The following is a 25623-nucleotide window of genomic DNA, read 5'->3' on the forward strand; positions in this document are numbered from 1 at the left end:
TGTGAGAGAGGTAGAGGGAGACAGGAGGAAGCAAAGGTGTGAGGAACAGGATAACCATTCCGCAAGTTTCTTGCGGGTCTCCACTTGTAAATACTATTAACAGGAACTGGGCCCCTGTGTGCCTGACAACTGACTTATAAAAGAATTGCTGAAAGTTCTGATCATCCATCTCCCAGCGTCACACATTTAATTTGAGGCAAAAATCAATCCACTTTTTAGGCATTGCCAAACTGACTACTAAAAATGTCATATGCAAAATCCAGATCTGTATCAAGCACATGCCCTGACTTAAGACTAAACTAGCCTGCTCTTGTCAGGTCTTGGAAACCATGGAGGGTTGGCCCTCGTTAGTACACGAATGGGAGATCACCAAGGAAGTTCAGGGATGTCCAGGCAATGGCAGACTGCCTCTGAAGATCTCTTGCCTTGAAATCCCTCTGGGGTCATCATAAGTTGGCTGTGACTTGATGGCAAAAAAGTAAACCAAACAGACTGGGAAAGGGGAGGCTGCTGCATTTGACCGTATATTGTAGAAGACACATAAGATATCTTCTGTATCCAAATATATGCCAGTTACCTGATATCCATTGAGATCTGAGTAAAATCTATTGTGGGTTTCTATATCAGATGAAATTCTCATTGCAATCTCACGATTGTATTCTCCTCTTATATCCACAATATTGAATATTTCCAGAGAATGGCCTTCTAGCCCTAAATACATATAAAAGATTTCAGAAAGTTTAAGGATTTCTTATTAACAAAAGATTTCATTAATCACTATAACCTTCCAAATAATGCAGTTTCCCACTTCAGGTCTCTCAGATCCATGACCCTGAGTGGGAAGCAGCTTGTCATGTGTTTCATAAAGGCCCTATTTTCATAGCTCAAGCAGCACCATGAATATTCCATCTATACATTTTTATCCAAACTTTCCTCCAAGATGCTCAGTGGGATACATGGCTCTTCTCTACATTTTGTCCTCATAACAACCCTGCAGAGGAAGTTGTGTCCAGCTAACCTTTCTCAGCCTAAGTCACCCAGTGAACTTTATGGCTGCATGGGGCAGAGGTATCAAACATATAGCCTGCGGGCTGGATCTGTCCCCTGCAGGGCTGGTATCTAGTCTGCGAGCAAATGGCTCTCTCCTGCTTCCTTCTCCCGGCTGCTACTGCTGCTGCGTCCCCAAGCCTCTCTTCCTCCTTTAGGGAGGAATTATGGGGGAAGGAAAAAGAGAGTGCATGTGTGCGCACCAGAGAAAAGCTCCCTCAATGCTCTCTCCTGCTTCCTCCTACGGGGCTGCTGCTGCATTGCTAAGCCTATCTTCCCCTGTTTTGAGAGGGAGGGAGGGAGGGAGGTAAAAGGAAAGAGAGTGCATAAGAAAGGTCCCACAGCACTGTTAAAACCAACAAAGTTTTATTCCAGATATAAGCTTTCCTGTGCATGCACACTTCTTTAAAGAGAGGAAGGGAGGATCTTCCCTGCTCTGCTGTTTACTTTGAGATCTTATAATACACACACATACACATCTTAAAAAAGGAAATGAGGCAGGAAAGAGATGCATCTGGAATAAGGGAAATTGAAGGGAAATTATTTTGGCTTATTCTGAAGTTTTTTTTAGATTAGATTTTTCTGTGCCTATCTAAGGTTTTATTTTCTTTCAAAAAGACCCTGATTAGGAATTACAACACTTGGATTGGATTCCATGGTTTAATGACTGGAAGTAGATGGCTAAGTATTTAAAAATAAATTTATGATATATTCCAGTTCAGCACGTGGTCTCCCTCTCTCCCCTCCCAACTCACTGGCTGCCTTTCTTCACATTAACTCGCCCCTTGCTTTCTTAACTTTTTATTATCATCACTAGCAGTGAGTGACTTTTGTCCAGTCTGAAAGCAGCACATTATTTCACTTAGAGAGGTCCCCCTTTCCAGTTCTAACAAATTAAAAACATAATAAAAGAAACCTAACAGTGCAGCTTGCAATCTTTATTAGTGAAAGGGAGCAAGAGTCCAGTAGAACCTTAATGATTAAAAAAAAATTGTGGCAGGGCATGAGATTTCATGTGTCACTGTTCACTGTTCATACAGCTAGAATGTGAGTCCATCTGTCTATATATCTTGAAGTGTGAACTGATTTCAGACGCCAAGTAACAATAGCAGCCATTAGTAATGAGAGAAGAAACCTAGGTCTCAATTCAGCCCAGGAGGATGCATTGAGCTTCATTATCAGTTGCAATTCAGCAGTCTCTCTTTCTAATCTCCCTTTGAAATTCCTTTGTAAGAGAACTGCTACTCTTAGGTCAGCAACTGAATGTCCTGGGAGGTTAAAATGTCCCCTACTAGTTTTTGAATGTTGTGGGGGTTTTAGCTGTAGAAGGAGTAAGAGTCCAGTAGCACCTTGAAGACTAACAAAATTTGTGGCAGGGTAGGAGCTTTCATGAGTCACTGCTCACTTCTTCATTTGTTGTTGTTGTTGTTCAGTTGCACAGTCGAGTCCGACTCTTCACGACCCCATGGACCAGCTCCTGCCAGGCCCTCCTGTCTTCTGCCATCCTCTGAAGTTGGCTCAATTTCATGTTCTTCATACTTATGTCCATTTATTCTTTGCATCCTCCTGGGCTGAATCCTCCTGGACCAAACTGAGATCTAGGTTTCCTGTCTCATTACCAATGCTGATTTATCCATGTCTACTACCCCCTCTTCATATCACACCTAATCCAATCAAGCCTATTGCCATTCAGCATCCGAAATCATCTTTATAAAAAAGTTTATATCTCTGGTACCTCATGTTACATTTTATGGCACTCATGGTCCAGCCCAACCAAGTGACATTTATGACAGATCCAGCCCTCATAACAAATGAGTTCAATACCTCTAGCATAGAGGTTTGAATACAGCTGATTCCTCTTTATAATAGACCTGGACAGTCAATGGTTTAAAAGCTCTTCTTTGATGAAACATTACTTACATTATAGGTTACCAAATGATACTACTGACAAATTAGGCTGTCAATATACTAGGGTGACCATGAGCAAACATGCTAGAATGGCAAAAATGCTGTTAAATTCTTGTAATATCATTCCTATTGTACTACTTATAATCATATTTAATGGACTACCATAGTGCTAGTGTGCTCAAAAACAAAAGGGAGAGGAAAGGAAGGATGCCCTTGGCACACACTGAAAGCATAATGAGCCCCAGCTGTGCTGAAAGTGCTTCATGGGCACACCCAGTCCCTTGGGCAGAGAACTGGCCCTACATGCTGAGCAAAATGGTCTGCCATCCTGCTGTTTGGTACTCATAACAGGAGTTGCTTCCCCCAGGACTACAAAATGGTGTCTAATGTGAAAGAGGGAGATGGATGATTGTAGGAGAGATCAATATCACTCAAAATGAAATATTTCTTGTGATAAATATTAACCCGTCAGCATTACCACTAAGGAATGCCAAACCAAAAATTAAAAACCCATAAGGTCAATATCAAAGCTTTAAGTAGGCCTTAGGATGCTCAGCAAATGCAGCAGATTGAAAATATTTTTCAAAGACATTCCAGTGCAGTCAACTGCAGTCAGCTATATCCCCCATACACTACAAACAAAAGGACAGAAGCCGTTTAAAAAAATGAAATGCAAGTTTACAATTGAATTTCCTGCTGTTAGCTTACCCTGAACTTTATAAAGTCGTACTGTGTGAGTCAAATGATGGAAAAAAGTGGTAACTTCAGAAAAAATCTTCCCATGTGTAACTCGTATGACAGGTGGATCAGAAAAGACATACGGCTATAGAAAGACAAAAACAAAAATTACCACTGTGCATTCTGTTTTTCTATATTAGCAAACAGAAACAAGCACTACTTTCAGAGCAACCACAGGAAACCAAAGAATCCACCCAGAACAGACCAAATCAGAGAACAAACTCAAGAAAGGAGCAACTATTAGCAGCTCATAAATTCAGTCCTATGCTTTGACAAATACACTGTTGTAACATTACAGACACAACGTACTTCAATAAACAGCTATGTGAACAAACTTCAGTTACTACAGGGATTGTACCTAATAAGGGAATCTCCAAACAACTTTACTTTCACAGAGCCAAACTAGACTTTACACCATCCACAAGTCTGACCTGCAGATGCCATCACTATTTAAGAGCTGAAATCAAGCCATTTAAAAATTCCACAGTGGTCCAATCCTGATCGGGCCCATAGCACAGTGGGAACAGGAAGAGCCCTCGTTTCCCCTTCTCCTTGCCATTTCAAGGAAGGTTGTTGTGGTATTTTAGCCTCCAGCTCACACTTTTTTTGTCTTAGCTAAGGAAGAATGGCTCCAGAGCAACTAATTTATGCAGTAGCCAAGTTGCTTGCTCAAAACTTTACTGCCAGTAGCTCACAAAGTAGAATTTTTGCTCACAAGACTCCATAGCTTGGAGGGAGCGTTGCAGTGGAGTGCACAAGTCAGAGCAGGGATGCGGCAATCTCTAGTTTGGTCCTCAAGAGTGTTTTTATAAAGTTTGGAAATCAAAAATATTTATGAAATTCCAGGAAAATGGAGTAATTTATATTATTTCCAACTTGCTCATTATATTCTAGATCAAATAAGATTTCTTACTTAAGAATAAAATAATGCATGTATTAAGATTAGTGTATTCAGCTTTTGAACTAAATTTGACATCCAACAGACAGTTTGTACATGCATATTCATAAAGAGGTGCTAGCATGTATGAATCAAAAATCACTGTTCAAGTACAGAAAAGTTTTACATCTCAAATACAACGCTTTTCATATGTGTCTGTTCACACACAGCTGCATGTTATTAAGAAAAAGATAATATCCATTCAGAAATGCATTTCAGAACAAAACAATCTGCTTACATTGGAAACACAAAGGCTGATTCACACACGCAAGTGTATCATATCATACTATTTTGGGAACATATTTGGGCTTTACTACTCATGATTAAACAGTACTACTCGGCCTGAGAAATCAACAACATATCTGCACTCTGTTTTCCCATATCTACCCTCATAATGTTTTTGGCTCTTCCAAACCCCATTATAAATGCAACAGTATTACCTTGGCCTCTCCATCCGGCAGAAAGAGATAAGCTCCACTCTTATCTCTGTTACTTGTAGTTCCATACCAAGCAAACTCCATTTTTATACGATGATTTTTATTATCTTCTTTTGTATTTATTTTCTAAAGGGGAAAAAGATTAGATTGATACTTCCCATTTTTTCCCTTCATTTTTCTTTTTTTCTCTACTATCAAATACTTTAAAGGACTTAGTATACATACCTCTAGAAGCCCAGAACTGCCAGAGAACCAAACTTTCATATAAGAGTTCTCCAGCATGATCTCATCCAAAGCATTCTGTATCTCTTTAATGTTGAAAATCCTTTGGGGCTTGACTAGTTTAGATTTATCTGTGTGATAGAGGTTATAATCTGCGAATATGGTTTCTGTATTTAGTCCCTCCAGAAGCTGGTAAACTCCAAAACCCAGAGGTGGTACATGAGCCACAAAAGAGATCTGTTGGGGAGAGGAAAAGAAAGCTTATCGTTCCAACACCAAAACCAGACATCCAAATGTAAACAAAATTATTCAGCTCTCTAAGGACCACTTATATTATCGGAGATCCTAAACTCAAAGTGCTAGAAGCTATTTTCTAATCAAAGCCAATATTCTGCCTCATCTTTGTTCCAAGCTCATGTGTGAAAATAATGTTACTCAAGAGAGCTAATTTTCACAATATTACCAGTTTCTTTTCCATTTATTATGTCCATGGCTTCTCCTAAAATAAAACAGTTTCTACAACAGAATACTTTTCAGCTTGACAGATGTCACAATGACCTCTTCCATTTACTTTTTCTATTCCAGAATTAAAGATAACAAAACTTGATTATTGTGATGCTTGACCACTCACTCAAAAACTGGAGTAGTGAATCAACTTCAAAATTTTATTGATGAACAAGCCATTCTGGCTAGGGATGGGCACAAACTGGAAGAATGCAGCTCAGTTTGTGGCATGCCCATTTCGTAAACCACGGACCTTCACAAACTTTTAGGGTTTGCGAGGTTTGTGAAGCAGTACAATGCACCCCCCAGCATGCTAGAAACACCAAACTCACAGGTGATCTCCAGTTGACTCTTTTCTACCTGCCCTCCAGATTTTGTGAGCATTTGATTTAGGGGTCCGAGTTATGGCCCCCCAAAGAAGGTGACTGCCAGTCATTTCCCCAGAAAGCACTTTCCTGGGGGCACCTTCATTTTGACAGGTGCACATACAGGAGGTTCAGGAGTGTACAGAACAGATCCTGTGCAAGCTAGAGACATCAAAGTCACAGGGGACCTCTTCCGGATGCTTCTCTACATGCCCTCCAAACTCTGCCCCCTATTGCTTTGAAGTTATGTAGACACTGAATGGGGACAGTCTATTTAGAAATTTATCCAAACCACCACAAACAGTTCATGCTGGTTGATCTGCCACAAGCTTCACGAACCATGAAATGGCCAAAATTCATCACTAACTTTAGTTCATGAGCCGGTTCGTGCCCATCTCTAATTCTAGCTTTTTAATAATGTATAAAGAATATTAAACTCACTGCAGTCATTTTTAAAGGCTGCCTCACATAGGATATGTGAGATTTATACCATGAAAGCATCTTGCTTACTGGGGACATGGAATGCAACTGTGTACTCTCTTCTTCCTTCCTCTTTGAGCTTAACACAACCAGTATGTTTTAGCATGCATAGAGGATGAACAATGGTATCCCTGGAAGGCAGAATTAAGACTCACTATCAAGTGTAGTTTATCATTCTTGTATTCAGGCAAAATTTAGTTTGGGCAACATGCCTAGTTTGCATGTAACATCAGACAGGAGGGAAGGGAATCCAAGAGAGCAACAGTGTAAAGGAGGGGGAAGTGCACAAGCCCAAGGTTGGACATGATTCAGCCACTTGACGTGAATAAAGACAGTGACCTCACATGTACTCACTTTGCCTAATAGTTCAAGAGAGGGAAATTAACAGTGGCCTGCTTATATTGCAAGCAAGGATTAGAAGGAGAATTTTTAAAAAACAGTTATTTTCACAAGCTCAAATGTAACTGCATCATTCAATATTTTTGTAATGTTTTAGCAATCATCAAAAGACTACTTTCATCCCCCAGTTTTAGGAAACGCACAAAGCTATGATGGTTTCAACAAGACAGAAAATTTTGATTAAATCTTGTAACTGGAGGGGCAAGTACATTTGAAAGGGAATGTGCACTGGGTTTCTTTTGTATTCCTCTCTGAAAGGCCTTCCCCAACTGATTCAGATTTAAACACTAAATATGAAAATCCACTTTAGTTTGTAAAGATGTAAATAACAAAATGTCAACATTAAAATTATAATGATTCAAGATGGGCCCCCCACAAAGAATCGCAAAAGGGAAATAATTGGAAACTCCATCCCACCCAAGAAAATCTGTCCTCTTCCAGGATTCTCTAAGCCTTTGGGAGGGCCTGAAAAGCTTATTCTCCCCCCCCTTCCCTTACAAGTATGTAGAGATACCCACCATTTCTATGAGTTCGTCAACTTTCATGAACAGGGGTCAAACATTTTATCATTCAGGTGGCATTTTAAAAGAAATTCAAAGTAGCAGCAGTAGTAAATGAATGTTTGCTTTCTAATGCTCTTTATTATGCAGGCTGCCTCATCTATATATCTAAAAGCGAAAGGCGCCCCCTGCGTGTGGGTACCTAAATCCGCGCATCGAGGCACCTGGGGGGGGGAGGGAGATTTTTGTGCACACTTGGGGCAGTCCCCAGGTGTGCACAATAATCTAAAAACCTGAAAAAAATATCGGGGGGATACTTAAATCCCCCCAAAAGTGACAGAGCGTCCCCTGCGCATGCGCAGGGGAAGCTCTGCGAACTCCCTCGCCGCCGCCGCTTGGGGGGGGAAGAGAGCAGCTTCGGAGGCGGCGGGGGGAAGAGCAGCAAGGCGGACCGGCGGGATGGGGGGAACTTACCTCCTCCTCCTGCTTCCTCCTCTGCCTCCTGTGTGGAGGTCCCCCCCCCGCGAGTATCACGGGTCCCGCCCCTTGTCTCTACTATTTCCAGATATAAAATATTAACATGCTTGATCAATACATACATGCATACAGACATATTACAAATATCTTGCCTGGTATGCTTCATGCGATATACTAGCAGATCCATCCCACACTGCACCAAGTTGGATTACCACTGGTTTTCCAGAAGGAGACAGTACTTTAACTTTAGGTGTATTCACGTAGACTGAAACCACTGAAAAACGCTCTTGTTCTGTAGGGTTATAGATCATGAGGTACCTGCAAGAAATGTTACCAGATCTTTAAAACAAACTAAACCACCACTTCATCTAAAGAATTCTATTTCACCTAAAATAAAATTCCAGAGTATGAAATCAACTACCATGCATACATAACAAGAAAACACTCAAAAAAATAAAACAAGACATTTCTATAGAAGCACTGTTTCCTAAATTCTTTTATGCTGGCAAGCATTGCAGACTGGGACCTTACTTTTAAAACCAATCTGATATATGCTACCCACTTAACATTTTTACAACTGCTTCTCTTTCCACTCATTGTCTCTCTCAATGCCTGCCACCCCCTTTTTGCTTGTCTTCTCATTAAAAAGTTTAAGAAATGGTGTGGCTACATCCCTGTTGTAACACATTTTATATTAATCTACAGCTCCTGACAACCATCTGAAGACTAATGCAATAGAAAAGTAATTCTATAAGCACACTCAGTCAGTTTATTTCTACAGTCCTTAGACCAGTCATCTATAAGCACATATTCAGGAATATTAACTTACTGTCAACTGCTTTTTAAAAAGCTAAAATAAATTTAGCATGACTTAAAAAAAATGTTTGTATAAAGTGAACTTTGAACCTGTTGAATAACAATTCCTTCAGTGTATATTACAGAAAATGAAATAGCTTAATATAATTGTTTTGAAGTAGCAATTCTAGCTGAATCAGAAAGCATCTATTGAGAATTATCTTTGTTCAAATACTAACAATTAATGCATCATGGAGTTCTGCAGCTGTCTCAAAAAAATCTCTATTTAGACATATTAGAAAATCATAGTTTTGCTGTGGAAAGGCTTGTCAAAGTGTTGGTAGTCAAGCTTGCCAGTTCTATTCTTACAACTGCTATCAGGTTACAGAGAGAGCTCCTTTTAAATGGATGTATGACAATCATAAGATACATATACAGCAATAATATGAAATGTATATAAAAATCAGTATTTTATATTAATAGGAACCAATGTTAAATTTTCTCAAAAATCAAGATTTACAGGGTTCTAACTTCTCAGAGCTTCTTACTGCAACCTTTACAAATCTTAGGGTTTGTGATTAATGGAAATACCTATAACTTGACAAATTATATGCAGTTGTTAAAGTAACAGTCAGTAGAGAATCCAAGATCAACTTAGTTTATTCCAGTTCTTTTCTATAAATCCATCACTGTCTAAATCTAACTAAACACATACATGAAAAAGTAATTTTGTATGTGCAATTATTTCTAATATTCCTAATGCTTTTAGCTACTTCCCAATAATCCTTATTTGAAGAGTGACATGTTTTCAGTGGCATGTAAGACCCATTCTGTGACTCTCAGTTATGAATCATCATAACAACAGTTTTGGACATGGACTACTTATGGACTCACCCCTCAAATTCCCCTGCATGTTTATTGCTTCATTCAGTTTTGAGACCAAATCCACTTTCAATCCATTTTAGTAATCATTTGCAAGTGGATTTTGCAATTTCACACAGTAAATCTAGTTGCAAAGTGCATTGCGACTGAAAGTGCATTATTGATGTGTGTGAAAGCACCATGGTCTCATCTTGTTTATCAAGGCCAGACAAAACCCAACATAAAGCTCTCAAGACTTTCTAAGAAAGGTAATCTACATAGGCACAAGTGTGACTGTAACAGATCCTACATATTTATGTGCAGAACTATAGTTGCTCTTGACATCACAGAGATAAAAATTCAAGGATGTGTTCTTTGTAACAATTCAAAGCAACAGAATGTAGACCATGCATAAAATAATTATGATACCAAACTTTTTATAGATCTCTCTTAGTGCCTAAATGGTTTCCAATATATGGTTAACATGAAGTATAAATTTAATACCCCCCATACAAATAGCCTGTAATGGCCAGTACAAGCCTATCTACGTGATATATAAATCCTTGATATTAAAACATAAATAATGGATTTTGTCTTCTAAAGCTTCACAAGAGATGTTTCAGGTTATATCTTAACTCAATTATACCTATCAAGATTTATCCTTCAAAAAAATTGCTTCAAATGTGACACTGATAAAAAGAGACCCAGAAGCACAAGAGACTAGCCCTTCCTGTTCTTCTATATTTCCTTCACACCCAAGAATAGTACTTTTTATCTCCCCTTTTCCAGAACACATGCTAGCGTCAGGAACTCATACTGAAGGAGGGAGATGTGGAATTTCTATGTCAGATGAGACAAATGAAGAGGAAAAGAAAGCATGAGATGTGCGTAAGCTTATATCCAAAACTGTACTAAGACTGGGAAGGGCAGAGAAAAGCCAGAAATTAAAACAGCAGAAGCAGCAGAAGCATTGGTTTTATACCCTGCTCTTCACTACCCAAAGGAGTCTTGTAGCGGCTTATAAAGAACTTCCCTTCTTCTTCAAGACACACCCTGTGAGGTAGGTAGGGCTGAGAGAGTTATGAGAGAACTGTGACTGAACCAAGGTCACCCAGCTGGCTGCCTGTGGAGGAGTGGGGAATCAAACCCGGTTCTCCAGATTAGAGTCCGCCACTCTTAACCACTACACCAAACTGGCTCTCTTGGTGTAGGAACTAGAGAGACAAACAGAAAAAGGCTCATAAGCAGAGGAGGGATTATTCAAAGTACATCTACATTATTAAAAATGTAGCTTACAAGCCACTAATAATTTAGGAAATGGAAAAAATAGGATACACAGATAGAGTGTGCTCTGAATATTGCTAGGTTTCAGATACATTGTGCTTTACCACTGTGACTAATGAAACTCTGTCATTCTACTTTATAGCAATGTATCAGTTCCACCTTTAAAACATAGTCATCTGTAGCATGATAGATAGCTACATAAACTGAGACATCACATTCACAAAGGACTCTACTTCACTCATACTCTGCAGCACGGAACAACATCCACCCATGTGGAAGACGACTGCTAGATTACAACCCTCCCACAAACACAAACATGGAGGCAGTTCTATTGAAGGCAGTTTTGGTACCATCTAAAAATGTTCCATTAAAATGGACTTAAATACAAGAACTTGGAGAAACTGAACAACTACCTCTATTTCAGAGGCAGCAGGCAGCTGTGCTGCTCTCACCATTCAGAGCACTTCTTTGTGGCACTGCCTCAGGGTTTACTGCTGGAATTGTTTTCTTCCTTCAAAAATTTAAAATAGCTCTCCTGTTTCCATCAGCCAGAAAGACCCTGAAGAAAAAAATTTCCAGTCAGAACATTTCACCTCAGAATCAATAGTGAGGCTTGGCCTTCTCTGTCATTAAAGTGCTCTTCAAAATGTAGTGTCTTTCTAGCACCACTTACTCATGCCTAACTATTGCAATTATGATAAAGACGTCCATGAAAAATTAACTTTTGCATGACCCATAGCTACACTGATACACATCCAGCTTTAGGGTAACAAATTGATGGGAGCCTCCATTAGAATTTCACTGGCAGAAAAAAAAAATACTACTGTTCACCAAATCTCAGGGATCCTAAGTAAAAATAGTAATGGACAAGGGTATAAAGATTTGATGCAGCCACTGAATTACCCACACTCACAACAAGTTTACTCACAGAATAGTTGTTTCAAAAATGCCTTTTACAAGAGAAAGACTACTTACCTCTAGTACCAAATATACTTTTTCATGCAGAATTCAAAGATATTTCATTAAAGTTGCAACCAGAATAACTAATTTGTAACAAATATGCACTGAAACATATATCCCTAAATGCTACAGCACCAAAAGCAGAGTATCTTCCAGTGTTTTGCATATGTAACTGGCAGATACAACATTATCTTTCATTATAAAACTTGTGGTTACTTAAAGATGACAAAAGTGCACAAACTAAGACATCACCACTTGCTTTTGAGTAGGTGCTGGAAAGTGAAGGCAAGGCCTACTGATATTTAGGAGATTACAAACGACTCTGTATACTAAGTACACACACACTCAAGAACTCACTAATTAAAAACAAAAAAACGGGAACATCCAGCAAAGAAACGGAAGTTGAAGGGGAAAGAATCTGAATATAAAGAAAGGTAGCTGAGCACATATAGTAATTCCCCCATGTCACATTGCTATTATAAGATTATGTTTATTCAAAGGCATACCATGGACTGCCAGATATTCCACTTAGAGGATTACAACTGTAATTACAACTCCCCCACCCTTTGCAAATTCTCTCCATGTGTTCTTCATCACAGGCATACTTTAAAACCTGAATCAAGGAAATGTAAAATGTTTTCAATACTGCATATTTGAGGTACTCAAATATCTCACCAAATCACTCCTCTTTCATTTCTGTAATTCACTCCTCATTTCAGGTCATAGGTGTCACATGGATTACACTCAACTACTTCTTATACTTTTCTGAGAAGAGTGCACTTTAAGAAGTAGTCATGGCCTTATCTCTTAATTGGTTACTATCCTCTTTTTTCACTACTTTACATCATATTGTGGATTGTCTCTAATGGTCTCCAAACAGCCATTAAATAAAGCATGTATCAATGCCAAAAAACCCAAACCCAACCTATTTTTTATACATTTCTGTTCCCTATACAGGAATATAATATTTGTAAAATATATAAATAAACCACTAATAACCTAAAATATTAAGTGATATAACTTAAATTACTTATAAAACCATCTCTAAAATATCAACTAGCATGACTTATCCATATTTTCCTCAGCTTAATTGCCAGCCAACCATACTTAACAGTTTTGAAGGTGACATCTCTGTTTCTATCAGTGAGCATTTTCTTGAGGATACTTTTTTGAACTTTCCCTGGGAAACTAGAAATTACTGGTACTACCAATGCCTCCCAAATCTGTTTATAGATTTTACAGTCAAAAATTACATGGCTTAATGTCTCCATACTCCCATCCCCACATGGGCATAGACATTCTTCTAAAGGTGTCTTCTTATATTTGCCTACCAGTACTGCAGTAGGCAGCACATCATATCTTAGCAGAGTGAAAGCCCTCCTATAATTGGGATTCTCTAAACTGTTAACATAAGGCATCAATAAGGGCCTATTTAGGGTGTTCAAATCAATTATATCACTTTTCAATCTATTCAGATCGTGTTGTCTTTCAACATCTAGAATCCTTTGTTTTACCACAGACCTCGCTTGATGCTGATGCATAGACAATAGATACTGTTCTGATAGTCCATAATAACCTAATTGCTTTCTCAGCATAATGAGCCATGGTGATGTAAATTCATCTTTTAAAATCGAATGAGCAATCCCATACTCAGTGTGGGCTAGTTTCAACCAATATCTGAAAACTGCTATCCACATCCTAGTTTCTACCATCACCATTCCTGCCTCTATTCTAATTGCTGCATTTGATACATTGGGTGGAGTTTGAAAAACTGCCCTTAGGAATTTGGACTGGACCCTCTCCATCAATATCATATTAGAACTAATACTAAATGGAGCTGCAGATAACATTTGCATTAAGGATTTCATGGTAAAAAGCTTAATAGCTGCTGCCACATTGCGTCCCCCTCGAGTCCAATAATATTTTTGAATTGCTCCAGCACTCTTTTGTGCATTGGCAGAAGTATGCTTTATATGGGTACTTTTCTTACTATTATCCTGAACAAATATTTGTAGTAATGTACCTGCTCTATTTTATTCTTATTAATATACCATGTGTAAGTCTTTGGTGGTTTTGCAAAAGACATTATTTTCATTTTATCATAATTAAATTCTAATCGATTTTGCTGACAATACTTGTGGAGTGTATGTAGTGCTCTCTGAAGACCAACTGGGGTCCTCGAGAGAAGCTCTGTATCAACTGCATATAAGAGGAGTGCTATATGTTTGTTTGCTAACTTTGGGTGGTGGTGCTCCAATTGATTTAAACATCCAGCAATATCATTTATATAAAAATTAAATAGCAAGGGTGCCAGAATGTATCCTTGTTTCACCCCTTTCTCAGCTCTAATAGGGGTTGTTAGATGTCCTTGCATGGTACATCTTACTTGCAATGTAGTGTTCTTATATAATGCTTGAATCAGAAACAAAAGGCGTCTATCCAACGTTGAAGCTTTTAATTTATCCCATAGAATCTTTCTTGATATTGAATCAAATGCTGACTTAAAGTCAACAAATGCTACATATAGTGATGCCATAGCTTTAGAGGAATATCTTGCACTTAAATGTTCTAACATCATGCAGTGATCTATAGTTGTGTGTAATATTGCATTGTAAATTAATGCTTAGCAGTCATCTGTGGTACAAAGTGCCTTTAAATTAATTTCAATTTGTTAGCCAGTTGTGGTACTCCCTAGAAATGCATGACCTGGCTGTAATTATTTGTGTTGTGGTCACTTCCAGGTTAAATTACCAAAAAACAAAACAAAACAAAACCCACAACCAAAAAACAGCCTCTTATGACTGTTCAAGAAGATAATGCCTTCTGCTGGTTTTATCTGAACTATTTTTGCTTGTCTTCATTATTAGGTAAAGCTTTCCCCTGCTCGAAAGCCAGTCAAATCCAACTTTAGGGATGCAGTGCTCATCTCCGTTTCCAAGCCGAAGAGCTAGCGCTGTCCAAAGATGTTTCCGTGGTCAGGTGGCCGGCATGACTAGATGCCAAGGCACACAGAACGCTGTTACCTTCCCACCAAAGTGGTACCTATTTATCTACTTGCAATTTCTTGCTTTCAAACTGCTAGGTTGGCAGGAGCTGGGACCAGAGACAGGAGCTCACTCCGTCATGCGGCACTCGGGTCTTGAACTGCTGAACTACCTACCTTCCAGTCTGCAGTTCAGCGTCTTAACCAGTTGAGCCACCACAGCCCTTCAATCTTTATTATTAGTAGTACCTAATACTGCAATCCACCTGAGGGATGGAATGTTGTCCTTCCCCCTAGTTCTAGAAAACTTCAAAACTATGATGCTGCATCCCCTAAATGCACATGCAAATGCAAAATCCTATGTGAATCTCAAAATCCCAGAGAAAATCCATCCCATAATTCTAGATCAGCAAGTATTCCAAGTGGGCAATCAATCTACAGAAAAAGAATTGAAATAGTGCTGTGCAAGCCCCCATAATAAATACATTTTAATTTATATTCAAACAGGACTAGTGATATAAAGATCCAGGAAAAAAACATAGGCTGATCACCAAAGAATATGGGGGATAAACATAACTATCCCATGAAACTTGTGTTTCCCTATGTGTTTGACAAGTCTCTATTTAAAAGGAATGATATTTGTAGATTACAGGTCAATTTCAGAACAGTTTATTTGTATTGATTCTTCAAAACATACGGCATTAGACAAAGGCTACCATTATTTTTGTATTTTATTATCCCACAGGACCACTATACTCAAGTGCAGAGGATGATCTCTTCTACTCAATCTCTTAGCTGTCAACTGCATCTCTTATATGCTTCTTAACATAGGGCAGAGTTAAAGTTGGGCTCCTGGAACCCATTCTTGGAACCCAAATCCCATAAGGCCTCTAATTTACACTGCACACATATTTTCCCCATATATACCAATCCCCAATCTTAGAGAAGTTTAGTCAAGCACTTCCTCCCCCTATCTTAGAGCAATTCTGCTCTTGCCAAACCCTTCCTGAAAAGACTCTTGCTCTTTTCTATGGCTACAGACTAATATCTTGTTCTACCTTCTTGATTCTGAAACATCTTGATCTACCTTCCTGGTTCTAAAACTTTTACCTTGGAGGGCTTCATTTTTCTTCCTTTGTAGTCACAAACTGTCCCTGCACAACAGCCATGAATGTTGCTCTACTTCCATACACATAAATCCCTGACTCTCCCATCTCCCCTACAATTCAAACAGACTTTCTCTCACTGCTTCATCTGCTTTCTTCCATCTATCTCCCAGTGTAATTGAGAAAGGGCAAAACATAGCATCCATCTCACTGCCTAACAGGCAAAGAAAAAATATACTCATTTATTTCTCAAGGTGTGCAGAACTGGATGGCATTATCAAATACAGTCACATGCTCAAAACCCCACCAGTTGCCTACCATAAATATTAGAAGAAAAAGAAGAGATTGGATTTATACCTCGCCCTTCACTCGGAGTCTCAGAGTGGCTTACAAACTCCTTTCCTTTCCCCTCCCCCCAACAGACACCCTGTGCGGTAGGCGGGGCTGAGAGAGCTCTGACAGAAACTGCTCTTTCAAGAACAGCTCTGACAGAACTATGGCTTGCCTAAGGTCACCCAGCAGCTGCAAGTGGAGGAGTGGGGAATCAAACCCAGTTCTCTCAGATTAGAGTCCGCACACTTAACCACTACACCAAATTGGCTCTCCATGGGCTCTTTAAAAGTCTTCAAAAGTCACTTACTTTTCAAAATGAACAGTGAAAAGTGCCTGCTACACTATAAGAAACAACAGGAAAAACTTAAACACAAGCAACTCCAAACTCCTACTCATACCTGTTGAACAGGAGGAAAGTGCAAAGAAAGTGAAAAGAAGAGTGATTGTGCCAGTCCCTGGCATTGCACCATGTGTGCAATTCTAGCTCACCACCTCATGGTGCACTCTGGATAACACTAAAGAGCTAGAATTTCTGGCTGCCAAGCAATCATACACTACACTACACACATGGAAGCAATACATAAATACCTTGGGAACACAGCGGCTCTTAAAACATTAACTCTTCATAATCTGCCCTGAATAAGCCATGCCAATACACGGCATAGATACTGCACCAAATAAGCATATGGACTACAACAAAACAAAGAAATGTGTGGGGGGAAATTGCAGCAGAACTGGAACTGTACAAAGAGTGACAACGCACATGAAGAAAAAGTTGCAAGCAGATTGGGGAACAAAAGCAGAAATAGGTTTTTTTATATTGCAGAGGATACACACAATTTGAATAATATGCAAACTGATTTTTTGTCTTCCTCTGGCAACAAATGCCAAAGTCAAAGAAGGCCTCAACAAATCCATGTATGAACAGCTAAAAGTAACTGGGATTCATAGGACAACAATGGAAACTGCTTCAGGCATCCTTAACTCTGAAAATGTCAGAGGGCAGGATTGCACAGCAGGACAAGGATTTTGAAAAGCAGTATGTTCATGACCTGGACACTATAAGGAGCAGGATACTAGACTAGATGTGATTTAGGCAAATTACCCAGCTAACTCAACAAGTAAAATAATTTTAATCTCTTGGGTTTCTGGTTCAAGAAAACATGTACTGCATTTTAAAAATGGCTGTCCTAAAGGTATGAAATAATATCAGAGATTTGGTTTACACTTTTGAGAACAATACAGTGATGGCAAATAAAAATATATTAAAAGTTTGATTAAGTTTTTACTTACACCTTACTGGTAATCTAGAAGATAATAAGAAATTCTGCAAAACTACAGATATCCCCCACCTCTCACCAGCACCACTTTTGGAAATTAAGCTTTAAAAAAAATGAAATTCTGTAAAGTATATGCATTTACAGATAATTCAATTTAAAAGATGCTTCTTTGGAAAAAGTTGTGACAAAAAGCCAAAAAAAGACCTCATAAACACAACTCCAGAAGGGATAAAGAAAATGTCTGAAACTACCCAGTTATGGATAATGAGGAGCTTACTTCACCTGAAAAGTGAGCATGGAAAGGATGGAATAGGATAGTTCCTGATCTCTTGTGCCTATTCCCCTTTCCTTTGGTTTAGTACTTTGGTCAAGAGCATGACTTGTGAAATGGAGCAGCTTGATCCTGATTTTAGCTCAACAATGGTTACACTGAGTAGCTGTACAGAAGCCAGACACTACCTCAGCTTCCCATGAGGAGATTAGTGAGCTAATATGAAGCACTTTCAACACTTTGTATTTACCTAGTACTTTACTTTCAGTATTAAAATATACACTTATTTCCCTCTTGAATTTTATACTGCTCAGTCAAAAACCAATAGCAAATTTAAACGAGGTACTTTCAAAAGAAGAAATTATGAATAAAATACTTGAAATGGCAGAGATGGACAAACTAACATTAATTTTGAAAGGACAAAATGAAGAAAACTTTGAGAATACATGGTCAAGATTTTACAAATGGATGGAAGAAACCAACAAATAAATTATGTGGACATACAACTGAAATACAAGGAAATATAGATAACTCATTTTTTTTAGTTATAAGCAATGATATATTTTTAAATACAAGGTGGAAAAAAATTGAAAAATACAATTCGGTAATGTATGAGGTAATTTAGCAGACAAATTAATGTTGTAAACGGAAGCCCCCCCTTTTGTTGTATGTATGTTTATTTGTCTATTTTGTGTTTGCCTTGTATAGAAAACAAAAAATAAAAAACCAATAGCAAATTTTAAATAAAATAATCCTAGTTTTATGTAAATCTATGTCCATATCACTACTAACTACTGGTATTACCGTAATTGTATCAATGCTGGTTTAAATTCAGTGGACAATTTCCATGAATGGAAAGTGGTGGGCAATTATTGCTAATTCCACCTTTCCATAGTGACCTTGAATTAACCCCTCATGATATTCCTGTCCTCAGGAACAGCATTTGGGGCTGTGATTGAGGAAATTTAGAAAGTTAGGCTCTACTGAAAAATTTCCAGTGGAACCAAGCCTCTACCCTAAACTAAGGTTCACCACAGATAACAGCTGCATTCCAGAATTCCTTAAGATGCTCACATGCTAACAAAATCACAATAATCTGAGTGGATGTCCTACATAGGGGGGGGGGGGGGAATTCTGTAATTGGGTTCAGTTTGGATGACCTTGTGTAACTTTCCGAGAGGTATGTTTTTGCTTTAATCAAGATATTGAGTTGCAAGAACTCAGAAGTCTTGCCTTTGGTAGATGTTCCCCTTTGTGGTGGGGATGTCTACTAATGGTGTTTTGGCTGAGTACTTCTCTAGCTTGACTACCCCTGAGCATTGAAGGGCATTCATGTTAGCACATTTTAATGTTCTTCCTTCTGCTGTATTGTATGGGAGGTTTTTAAAAAATCCATACTCATCTAGGCTTTGTTCTTGTGGTCTGGGGAAAATAGAAAGTACTGAACATGTTCTCCTGCAGTGTATATTTTACTGTGATATTCGTGCCATATATCTAAAACCTCTGCTACAAATTCATGAGGGTCAATCTGATGTTTGCAAGATGATTTTTCTACTATCTTCTCATAACTCTGAGATCACTGATTTGGTGGCTAAATTTCTATGTTGTGCCATTAAGAGAAGAGGAATGTTTCAACTCCAACAATGAAGGTTGTACTTTTATCCCTTGATGATGTATGTTTTGTTGTGATGCCAATAAAGGTAGCATTCAAGGCATTCCAGAATTACCCCAAAGAGGCTTGTCTATGACATAGTTTGCCGCCAAGGTGGGCACTCAAGTTGTTCCTCCCTCTTCCCTCCATGTAATGTAATCAAAGGCTTCCAGATTTGCAAACCCTTGAATCGAGTTCAAGTTTGCCATGACACCCACCAAAATAAGGTGCTTGTGTGAACTGGAACCTACTTCCCTTTTACCAATTACAATTCCATGCCTCTTTTAATTTATAACTTGAAATTTCTGTGATCTTAGAACTTAGGCAGTGGGGAGGGAAGCAGAGGAAAACTCCAGTTTGTTCTGGTGCCTGTATCTGGACTTCACAACCAACTGGAACTTCATTTGAGACTTCCCACACCTTATATGCTACTATGTAGGCAAGTCAGTGAAGGGAAGGGAGGGGCAAAGCAGGCACAAGCTGCGTTTGTGCCTGTCAAAGACAAACCTCCATTCTAACATCTGAATAATCTTAGCCCAGACAGAACTGATAATAAAGGAAGAAATATGTAGAATTCAATAGTGCTGCCGTACAGGAGCAATAGCTTCTAGTGGTAATAACCCACTAGACTCAGGTTGCAGAAGGGGCAGTCTCATTCTCCCTCCAAAGTTATTGCATTTTGAAGCTACAAATAGTTACTTATTCCAGACTGTTACCCCAGGATTGGAGAAGGTGGGAGGCACAGCTGTTTTCTGGTGCTGGGCTGGGAGGGGCCACAAAGAGATGTACTTGAGGCGGGAGCAGCAACAGGGAGTTGGGATGTGGAAGGGGGGGATTCTTCCTCCCCACCCACTCCATATCACATGGTGGCAATGTTTTGCCTGAGGGAATGGGTGGGCAGTGGCAGCATCTTGCGTGGCTACATGGTTACAGACACCAGCACCAACATGCTGGCAGAGGTGAAGCATGTGCATCTCAAGGGTATTGTCTGCCTGATGCACATGCTTCATCTGGTAGTGAAGGATGCTCTGGGGCTGGGGATTACTGTCACAGCCACCCGGGATGCTGTCCCACTCGAGATGCAGTCCTTGCTCGAAACCTGCTTGAACCTGGTCGTCCACATCTGGCGCAGTGTCACGTCTGCCCATCTGCTGCATGAGAGGCAGGGAGAGTGGGATGAGGAACTCCACCTATGCTATGATTGCATGTTTGGTGGAGCAGAAGTGTGCCACACAGGATGTCATCTCCTTCATGACCATCCTGCATGAGGAACAGGAGCTCAGAATCAGCTCCAATGACTGGCTGACCTTCTCCCAAATGCTACATGTCCTCAAGCCCTTCCAGGACACCACTGACATGCTGTGTACCCATACAGCCAGCCTGGGGTAGGTCATCCCTCTGATTCAAGTGCCGGACTGGGTGCTGGCCTCCCCACTGGAGCCTGCTGTTCTCCCACGGGTCAGGACCTTGAAAGAGACGTTGCAGGTGGGCATCACCACCAGATTGCATCCTCTCTGCAATAAAGGGGAGTACAAACTGGCCTGTATACACTGTGACCCCTGGATAAAAGGCAGCACTGCTCTCCTGAATAGAGCTCTTGCAATGGAAGCATGGGCTCTGCAAAGACTGCAGAGGCTACAGGCCAATGTGGCCAGACAGAACAGTGGTTGGAAGAGGATGGGGAGGAGGAGGAAGAGCCACAGCCCAGCACCTCTGCCTCAAAGAACCCAACCAGGAGGAAGCCCCATAATGGTTATCAGTAGTGGACTGGGAGGTCAGCAGTGGCGGGGATGCCAGGCATGCAATGGTGGAGGATTTGGCAGCGGTGATGGTGAGGTCCCCAGAGACCCACCAATGTCGATCCCCTGGAGTATTGGTCACACAAGGCTGTCATCTAGCCCGACCTCTCTTGCGTGGCCAAGAGCCCTGAGTCCACCTAACACCCAAAACCCAGCAGGGAGAGTTCACGATCAGGAGGATATAAAATGTGGGTCCTCACTCAGTCAAGGCATCCAGTAGCTAAGCCCCTCTGCTCAGCATGAGCAGAGGGACAGTGTGGCTCAGAATCCTGTGTCCACCTAGCACTCAAACCCCAGCAGGGAATCAGGAGGGAATAAATGAATGTGCTGTGCTAGTCAGCTTTTAGCAAATTCCCTGGCTGGCTGTGTAACTGCACTGCAAACAGCTGACAGGTGAATAGGTGTAGAAGAAGAGTTGGTTTTATATCCCACCCTTTACTACTCAACAAAGTCTCAGAGCAGCTTACAATCACCTTCCCTTCCTCCCCCCATAACAGACACCCTATGAGGTAGGTGTGGCTGAGAGAGCTGTGACTGACCCAAGGTCACCCAGCTAGCTGAAGGTGGAGGAGTGGGGAATCAAACCTGGTTCTCTAGATTAAAGTCTGCCACTCTTAACCACTACACCAAACTGGCTCTCAGCTGAGCTGAGTGTATATATAGCTTTGTTCCCATAGAGCAGAATAGGAGCTCTGTATATTGGCAGACAGCAGTGTCTCTTAAGCTTTGGAGGGCTTCTATTTGCGTTTCCAAGGCTGGAGAATTCCACCCCCCATTGACTTGGAGTTTTGTAAACAGTTTAATTGACCCAAGACAGTCTGTCTGGAAATATATCCATTCACAAACTGCCACAAACCTCTACGAACAGCACCAAAGTTCATGGAATATTCATGCTGGGTGCCCTTCCACAAATATTGCTTTACAAACCACGAACCAGCCAAAATTCATGACAAAATTTACTTTGTGAGCCGGTTCATGCTCATCCCTATGTACAATAAACCAACTTCAAAATCCTAGCTGGTAATGATAAACATATTATAAATTCTGCTAGAAATCCATGAAATCTTATATTTGTGAGACACAAAACTGTTATCACCCATGCTTTTCTAGCAATAACCAACAATTTTCCTCCATCAATAGTTAAAATGTGTAACTTCTCAATAGACAAACACATTCCCTGTCATGGTCATCTCTCTGCCTGTTTGCTTGTTATAGCTGCTTCTCAAACAGATCACATGTTATGAAATAAGTTGGGGCCTAATTATTGTATAGGAATTTTAAAAATACACTGTCAGACATGAATGACAAGCTGTTTTGGCAGTTCACTTTTAACAATCCCTATGATAGGAAGAAAAAAGTGTTTATGCACATGATTTTAGAGAGTTTTTGACAAAGGTTCTACTATGCTAGTTTTACATAACTTCGGCATTTATTCCTTTCAACAGCATCTCTTTATCCTCAAATCCCTTTAACATATAGCAATTGATGATATAATTATGATCATATACAAAAAGCTTGCTCTGACTACTAAGATTATTCTTCCAATTGCAATTCTTGTGTTTTGTAATTTTAGCAAGTGACTTGATAAACACCCTTTCCCCCTAAGTCAAAGATCAAAATTATTTATTTATTTATCTTTGGGATTTTATTACACCTCTCCAAATGGCTTCATGGTGGATCACAACAAATTGAGTCAAAGACTCCTTACAATAAAACCACATTAAAATCATAAAAACCATAAACAATAAAATTGGTAACAGCAATATAAATCTGTTGGGGCCACAACGTGGCATCAGAAGGGCCCTTTCAGCAGGTTGGGAACTACATTAGAGAATCAAGTGCTTATTATTAAACATTTCTAGATAGTTACAATCATTAATAAAATGAAATATTTACCTTGGCTGCATATTCAGGTCTATTACAGTCTTGTGTGGCAGAGAGTCTTGTGAAGACTGAACATCATCCTAGAAACAGGAAACAAATTGTTCACTTGCAGATACAACTTATACAAAGCTCAAGACTGTTTTACTATTCACCAAAGTAGACTGCCAGTACTATGATGCCATGGATGGTAGAGTAATTCTAAAGTATAAATCTTATACATAATGGAATCCTTAAGACTGAAACAGTGGCATTGAAATCACTAACTAATGAAATAATGATTTACTGGTTCACACACATTTTACCACTGTGTAGTTTGGAATAAATTGCAATAATGTACCTTATGCAAAGACCATTACATTATACATAACATCTACTATGTCTTTTTAAAAACATATAACTAACTTCTCTCCACATAATTTATCTTATGTTTAACAAACCAGTAAGTTGATCAAACAAAACTGTTAAATGTTTACTAATGTATTCCCCCTCTCCCAATCTTTCTATAGTTACCACAAATGAATACTCTCCATACAGCATTAGATCCTAGGGTTACCAAGTACCTACCAAGTACACATGGCTCCCGGCCAGAACATCCCTCGGTGTAACACATACCCGCTGCACCATGCCGTCGCTTAGACGTGACACCAGCACGCTGGACACGTAGCTGGGCGATGCTCTGGCAATGGAGCTGCCATTGCCAGAGTGTTGCCCAGCTACGTGCCCAGCGTGCTGGCGTCACGTCTGAGTGACAGCATGGAATGGCACGTTTATTTTCCACGCGGGAATGTTCCTGACAAGGAGTATGTGTCCCCCACCGATTCGAGGTAGGTACTTGGTAAGCCTATTAGATCCTTTGGTGACAAAGAGACAGTATCTCTGTAGAAAACAGCTTACACCATCCCCCATAACATATGGTATGAAAACTGTTCTATCCAGGTATTTAATTAGACTGAAATTCTTACACTAAGCACAGAAAGTGACATACAAAAAAGTAATTCTCAGATCAGCAATTCAAAAATCTTACATTTTCCTTGCATTATACAATAAAACCATCACATGGAATGCTCATACTTAAAACCTAACATGTAACAGCATCTCTTCACAAGCATATGGGCCCCTGGAGTTTCTAAAAAAGGGATCACCATCTGGCTGCCCTCCAGGTGGCTCTGTGTGTTCCTTCTCTGGCTCCATCCCACTTGCACTCCCTCCAGCCTCAGCCAACCTCCAAACGGCAGGAGCCTCTCAGGGTCAGCTTGCTGGGTTACCTCTCAGACTGCAGATATCTTCAGCCTCCCATTAGCAGAGCACCTTCCTTCTTTTCCACAGCCAACTTCACAGACTCTCCTTTTATCTCCCTCTCCGATCCAAGCTCCTCCCCTTCCTGCATTTCCCTAGCCAATCCCTATGAGCCAAAACCTATTTCTTTCCAACTCCCTCATTCATCATTCCTAGCCCCGTCCTCCATTATCCTCTGCACCCGGCCAAAACCCTAGCTGGCCACTGTCTCACAAGGGCAGCTCATCCCCATCCGGCTCTCCTGAGTTGGAAGAAGCTGCTGAGTTGGGGTGATCTTCCCGGGTGCAAGGCTTCTCCGCTCCAGAGTCTGAGACCCTGGGCAACCCTGGGCATGCCATGATCATTGTTTGCTTCCTCAGAACTCACCATTGTAAAGAATGGAGTTGATGGGTTGTAACTATACATTTCTTGGTCCTTTAGAATAAGAACATGAGCTGAATCAATGATGATTTTTTTCAAGTTCATTAATGAATGGAAAAGCCTGTAAATAAAAATATATATGACAGTTTTAGGAAATTAAATTCAAGCAATTTTTATGTTACAAATGACTGGAAAGTAGCAGTTGTGCTGATTAAAACTATACAGATCTAAATCCTGAACCACTATATCTAAGACAGCCATCTATATAAGCAGATACATGCTCAGGCAAAGCAATATTGCTACTTCCAAATACGCAACTTGGCCACTGAATGTCTGTTAGGATGTAAACTAGTAAAAAAACCCAAGTCAATAAAAACTCTGGCATACATATAAAATGCCTACCCAGAATTTCAACAAAACTGTCTTCCTCTGCTAAGGATGTTAAAAATCTTTTCTGTACCTATAGCATAGAGGAAGTAGTCGGGTGCCCAGTCAACAGTGCCAGATTGGCAGCCTGAACAACAGACAAACAGGACTATTCAACTCTGAGTATTAGAAACACAGCCAGCTCCTACTGAGGTCACAGCAGCAGAAACAGGAAATCCGTGAGGACCCTGGCCCCTCCTCCAGCCAAGACCCCCTTGGACAGTAGGGTCCCCCCTCTTATTTTTGATTCAGCTGTTTTAATCCCAGGGAAGAAGAGGAAGGGTGTGCTGAATTAGAAACTGATTAACAGCAATCTCCCC

General features: G+C 40.0%; 1 protein-coding gene across 1 annotated transcript in view; it reads right to left on the reverse strand.

The window, feature by feature from the left end:
- Positions 1–25623, reverse strand: part of MAN2A1 (mannosidase, alpha, class 2A, member 1) — a 101594-nt gene that overhangs the window by 25199 nt on the left and 50772 nt on the right. The window contains exons 11-17 of the mRNA XM_015423162.1: positions 24884–24998; positions 23234–23301; positions 8167–8332; positions 5293–5526; positions 5071–5193; positions 3664–3778; positions 578–711 (exon numbers count right to left, since the gene is read on the reverse strand). Coding sequence (XP_015278648.1) covers positions 578–711; positions 3664–3778; positions 5071–5193; positions 5293–5526; positions 8167–8332; positions 23234–23301; positions 24884–24998 — 955 coding nt within the window. The remainder of the gene's footprint in view (positions 1–577; positions 712–3663; positions 3779–5070; positions 5194–5292; positions 5527–8166; positions 8333–23233; positions 23302–24883; positions 24999–25623) is intronic.

This window comes from Gekko japonicus, unplaced genomic scaffold, assembly GCF_001447785.1.
Source record: "Gekko japonicus isolate JY-2015 unplaced genomic scaffold, Gekko_japonicus_V1.1 scaffold621, whole genome shotgun sequence".
NCBI lineage: Eukaryota > Metazoa > Chordata > Lepidosauria > Squamata > Gekkonidae > Gekko > Gekko japonicus.